We start from the raw sequence: 6,065 nt of genomic DNA, 5'->3' as shown, positions 1-6,065 counted from the left end.
CTGGGTGGAGGCCTTCCTTTGGGCCGGAGCCTTAGGCGACAACCTAGGTCACCTAAGGCTGGAGCCAGCCCTGCTGGCAAGCTAGCATCTTGAAACTGAAAACATTTAATGCTTTGGTTCCATACAACATAAAATTAACCCAAGTCTGAGGCCACGACAATCCACATGTAATTATTCATGTGTCTAGACATTTAAACAGGAGTTCATCCTATTTCGAGCGGAACAGATCCACTAATTCTCTTATTTCCAGTTAGTAAGAGAGATTTTGAACTAAAAAATAGACCTAGAAGCTAAAAGAGGGTATTTGGAGCAATTGCAAGAATTAGGTTAATTCCTAATGCAAAATAGCGAGCTGGCCAAGGGACCCGGCATATGGCAAAGTCCTCTATGTCTATATGGCAAGAACTAAGGACAAAACAATAGGCCAAGGATTGGGACCAACTAGCTCCTAGCTTCGCACCAAAACCTTGGAGAACGGATTAGGACTATGATAACATCATTGAGAAGGAGAAAAGTGAAAAGCTCTGCAACGATGGTTTGTTGCATGGCAAGGAGATTCAGCATTGGTGTTTTATGCTGCAACTAGGCTATGAATTGCATCGGCTCGATGGATCACCCAAATATGCTAGTTTATTGTGCGAAATACCGAGCTAGCCAAGAGACCTAGCCCGTGGCAAAGCCCTCATTCATCTCTCTGGGTCATTTCTGTACATCAGGCAAGAACTAAGGACAGCATATTAATGCCAAGGATTGGATCCAATCAGCTCATAGCTTCCCACTAAACACTTGGAGAATGGACTCTATACAAGGACTATAATGACATTTCATACCAAGACTGAGATGACATATTAAAAAAATAACTTGAAGGATAAAAAGCTCCACACCGGTGGTCTGTTATGTTCCTGGTAATATGACTAGGTAATAAAAACCTAATCTTTAGGCTCTTTTTTTTTTCACAAAATGACCCATTAATATATAATTATAACAAGCACCAAGCCATGAATACCCCTTAACATATAATTACATAAAATATACAAAATATATAAAAATACATGATCATGTATATAAATATATTTTATTTTATTTCTGGATAAACACACGGGTTGGTCATTTTCAGTAGGCTGGTCACAGCCTCACGTCAACGGTGTCTTATCTTCGGGACCAACAAACCACAATGGGACCCAACAACTGTACTGGATTCAGTTTGACTCAAAGGGGCCGAGTCCATCTAAACTAGGGCGCTTACACTTGCTTCTCGCGTCTACTGTATCGGCGGCGTCTTTCATGTCCTACATGACGTGCACGGCGTGGCGGTGCCTTGCATCAATCACAACCGTTTATTTTGATAATAATGCATCGAGATGCGTATTTGATACATAGGACAATAGGCGGTCGTGATTGATGGCTTGTACGGCTTCGTGGTGTGACCAGACCCGACACGCTCGTTGCACGCCAATCCAGTCCAATCCAATCGCGAGTAAACGAGATTAGCCACACCAACCGAAAGATATAATATTACAATGAACAGATCACACACTGCCACGTGCCCCAGACCCATAGCTGGACAATAAAACTAGGCCTTTAGATACACAGGCACCTGTCGGTCGCTTCGCCAAATCCCTCTTGCCATCCGTCGGCCGGCCGGCGCGGCCCTTATATAAGCGCTTCCTCGGCGTCCCACTGCGTTCCCCTTCCGTGCTCGGATTTTCCCCCTTCGCTCTTCGATTTGCCGTTTCTCGCGTTCACGAGCTCTCTCCCAGAGATGGCGTTGGGGAAGATCAAGGTCGCGAACCCGATCGTCGAGATGGACGGTGAGCACCAACTCTCCTCCTTCCTCCCCTTCCGCGATCTATGCGCTTCTACTTATCTCGATGCATCAACTACATGTTCATGGTTATCTGATACTGTGAAGTTCCAAAATCACAATTTTTTCTTTTCTTGTTCAAGTGTTTGATAAGCTGTCTCAGATGATTAAAAACCGCTGTTGTGTAAATTCTTACTTCGGACGCTTCTCAGTTACTTTGCCGAGTTTTCTGATTTACTTCTCTCAAACGTGGGAAAATATTGTGGATTTTTTTAATCAAAGAAAACCATTTTGTTATTAGATGATGATATAATTTGCTAGGACTGGCGTTTAAACGTGCAAAACCTTCCCCACCCCTGCGAAATTGAAGGTTGTTGGTTAACTGCGATGCTACTTTATTATGGAGAGAATATTTTTGCAATTTAACATATTTTAAGAGTATATATTGTCTTGAGAATTTTATTGCCGCTTGCAAGATCAAAAGATCATGTATCTATCAATCATTTGACGTGCATACGCAAATAAATGCATATATTACATAACTGCGGCGCCAATTTTTTGGTGTTCAATATGCTTTTCATTACTTATGTTTTGATGAACTTAAATGTTTTTCCTATTATAAAATTATAGAATCACGGAATATTTTGTTTTAGTATCCTGAGAAGCTTTTTGATACTTGGACAAAATAATAGTTTTGATTCGAAGGATGTACTATGTTTATATGGCTTTTGCAAGTCACATATTTGGTAATTACTGGCTTCATCTGTTTGGTTCTTTGGTGCAGGGGATGAAATGACTCGGGTCATTTGGAAATCAATCAAAGATAAGGTGGGCGATGAATTTAATATCGTACTTGGCTTTTCTATTTCATCTTTCTTGCTTGCCATTTTCTCTGCCCTTTCTTTTTGCTTGGATGAGTATTTGTTATCGTTGCCAGATTTAAGATCACGTCTTCTGGATCTGATGTTTTGATGAAACATGCAGCTTATTTTCCCATTTCTGGACTTGAATATCAAGTACTTTGACCTAGGACTTCCCAATCGTGATGCTACAAATGACAAAGTTACAGTTGAAAGTGCTGAAGCTACTCTTAAGTAAGCATCATGCTCTTTTTATGACCTATTAATCATGTAATTTTTCCAGTCTTTGATGCATCTTCCTCAAACATTCTTGTGTCTTATCTCTTTAGACTCAGTAGTGCAAAATTCGTTAATTGTTTGGCTTGTACTTAGTAGTATCTCATAATAATATGCCTTTGCTAGTTAAGTGTGTGAATGAATACCTGTAGCATTAGCTAAAGCTTTCTTCCAATCAAGATTTTTAAATCCTGTGGGATGGGGGCAGCCCGTTTCGCCATCCAGGTCGAGCTTATTGGTAGATACCCTTTCTCTCTCTTCTTTCTTTCGTTGTTTCTTTTTCCTTTTCTTCCTGTTTTTCATTCGTTTCTTTCCTTTCTTTTCTTCTCCGTTTCTTCATTCCTTTCTTTCCTTCTTTCTATCCCTTCTTTCCTTGTTTTGCCTTTTCTTCTTCCTTTCCCTTCTTTCTTCTTTCCTTCGTTTTTTTTTCCCCTTCTCCCTTCATTATTTTCTTTCCTTTTTTCCCATTTCTTCTTCTTTTTTTCTTTTTTTTTCTTTTCTTTTTCTTCTTCTTTACCTGTATGGATGGGTTTCAGAGTCATGCATTGTCCTAGTTTCTCTTTTCTCACAAGAACAGGATAGGATGACCGGGATGCCTCCCCATCCTGCCGGGATTTAAAGCCATGCTTCCAATCATGTTTTGTGATTTATAAAGAAACGAATGGACTACTAGACATATTCTCCATTTGGGTTGAGGGTCTATTATCTTTTAATGGAAAGATTGACAGTAAAATTCCATGTCTCTGTTCATAGAGATTTCGACGCTGGTATCTTAATTGCTCATTTTCATAGTTTCAGTTGCTTATATTCTCTAGCCTGCTGCCACGATTTTGTACTGGTAAATTTAAATCAAGCTTACACTGCTATTTTTCTATTGTAGGTATAATGTTGCAATCAAATGTGCAACAATAACACCAGGTAAAGCTGAACCAATTGAATGGATGGATATATATATATATTTTGGAGGCACAAATGCTTCTCATGACTTTGGATTTGTTTTTTACCTTGTGGTTTCCATTCCAACAGATGAAACTCGTATGAAGGAGTTCAACCTAAAATCTATGTGGAAGAGTCCAAATGGGACAATCAGAAACATTTTGAACGGTATGTGATGACTTACCTGGATATAGTTTTGATTTTCACTCACTGAAGTCATATTAACCTTGTTATTTATTGTAATCTATTTTTTCTTTTATTTCTTTAGGCACCGTGTTCAGAGAGCCAATCATCTGCAAAAATGTTCCAAGGCTTATTCCAGGTATTGAGAAAATGTCATATTATACTTTTTTTGTGCTATGCACGCATTCCTTTGCTCTCTCTTATCCGCAACATTTCCAGGATGGACCAAACCCATATGCATTGGAAGACATGCTTTTGGTGATCAGTACCGTGCAACTGATACAGTTATTAAAGGACCTGGAAAGCTAAAATTAGTATTTGGTAAGTGCATTTGCCATTAATTTAAATGTTCTCCAAGTTATTCAAAAATTGTCTATACATATGTGGTTTTGAGGCTGCATATTCAGTGTTGGAAGTCTGGACTTGATAAGCCTGCAAGATAGTGGGGACCAGTGGTTTTCAGTAGTTTTGAGTGTATTGTTTTTCTGTATTACTTAATAGTGTTTTTCTGTATTTCTATGTGAGGGGTTTTATCAAATTGTGAGCAGTGACTTGGGAACCAAGGTCGTGACCTAGATATCCATGTCCAACCAACACACAGTGCTACCTAAGAAGCCTGCAAAGAAGTGCTGGACCAAGAAGAAAGTGATTTGTAAAAATTTTGTAATGCAGAAAAGCGAATAATTAAAATATAGTATACGAGCCATGTTAGGTTTGGCATTTTCTTTTCCTTCAATACCCAAGCTATGACACAGTGAATATTAAACTTTGACAGTACATTGTCCGTGCCTCTTTTATGTTTATCTTTTAGTACTTCAAAGTCTGTTTTGTTGCTAGAACATCAACTTTCATTTATTTTGGTTGCTATTTTTGAATTTAGTTAAAATCTATTTTATCATGTGCCTGAATGTCCAGAGGGGAAAGAAGAGCAAGCTGAGCTAGAGGTGTTCAACTTCACTGGTGCTGGTGGAGTGGCCTTGTCTATGTACAACACCGATGAGGTATGCATGCTGCAAGTCATATATATTGCAATCGTTATATATTTACTTTGTGGACCCTGAATTAGCATCTTTTTGTTTCTGAGATCTTTTTTTCCTGTCACCTAATTGTTTATAGTCCATTCGCGCTTTTGCTGAGGCTTCAATGAATATGGCTTACCAGAAAAGGTGGCCACTTTACCTTAGCACCAAAAATACAATTCTGAAGAAGTATGATGGAAGGTTTGTCCCATCCCTTATCACTCTGCACTTGTATTAGTAGTTATCCTCATCAAATAGTCATCACACTGTAATTTTACCCATGATACTTCAGTTCTGACTAACTTTGGTATCTTTTTCACTGTCATCTGTCCTGTGCTTACTCTTTTCTTTTTTGCCCTTTGTTTTCATATTTTTGTACTGCAGGTTTAAAGACATTTTTCAAGAGGTATATGAACCTGAATGGAAATCAAAGTATGAGGCTGCAGGAATATGGTGAGCTTATTCACTGACTCGGCTACTCATAACTAGTGGTGTTTGCGAAAGTTTAGTGTTTGTCTCTCATGTGCTATTAACTTTTGGTAGGTATGAACATCGTCTTATTGATGATATGGTTGCCTATGCACTTAAGAGTGAAGGTGGTTATGTATGGGCTTGCAAGAACTATGATGGAGATGTACAGAGTGATTTTTTAGCTCAAGGTTTGAACTCTATTCCGCTTCATTTTCAGTAGAATTCTTTATTTTTCTTGGGCACTGTATGTATTTATAGAAAGTTATGTTGATAAACCATGTCTAGCCTTAGAAAAATTAAATCACGGAAGCCATATGTTCTAATTCCAGAACAAATTTCTTTCTGTTACTGCAGGTTTTGGATCTCTTGGATTGATGACATCAGTGCTGGTATGTATACCCTGAACATATGAGATCTGCATGCTGGTGTGTATATTTCTCTCATCATTTCATAAAATTGTAAAAATAAATGCTAAATACTTAGAATAATTAGAATGCTTGAGATTTTAGTGACACA

General features: G+C 38.5%; 1 protein-coding gene across 1 annotated transcript; it reads left to right on the top strand.

Annotated features, from left to right (window-relative positions):
- The first annotated feature begins 1,605 nt into the window (after nucleotides 1–1,605).
- LOC120108257 (isocitrate dehydrogenase [NADP]-like) lies at nucleotides 1,606–6,047 on the top strand. The gene is made up of 12 exons (XM_039121840.1): nucleotides 1,606–1,811; nucleotides 2,589–2,632; nucleotides 2,789–2,898; nucleotides 3,821–3,858; nucleotides 3,967–4,044; nucleotides 4,145–4,198; nucleotides 4,279–4,380; nucleotides 4,975–5,060; nucleotides 5,176–5,279; nucleotides 5,463–5,531; nucleotides 5,622–5,737; nucleotides 5,904–6,047. Exons 1-12 carry the CDS (start codon nucleotides 1,763–1,765, stop codon nucleotides 5,951–5,953), a joined length of 900 nt encoding a protein of 299 aa, XP_038977768.1. The 5' UTR covers nucleotides 1,606–1,762; the 3' UTR covers nucleotides 5,954–6,047.
- The last annotated feature ends 18 nt before the right edge of the window (nucleotides 6,048–6,065 follow it).

The sequence above is a fragment of the Phoenix dactylifera genome, unplaced genomic scaffold (genome assembly GCF_009389715.1).
Source record: "Phoenix dactylifera cultivar Barhee BC4 unplaced genomic scaffold, palm_55x_up_171113_PBpolish2nd_filt_p 001240F, whole genome shotgun sequence".
Lineage (NCBI taxonomy): Eukaryota > Viridiplantae > Streptophyta > Magnoliopsida > Arecales > Arecaceae > Phoenix > Phoenix dactylifera.
The sequence above is the reverse complement of the archived record's forward strand: the minus strand, read 5'-3'. Positions and strand labels throughout refer to the sequence as shown.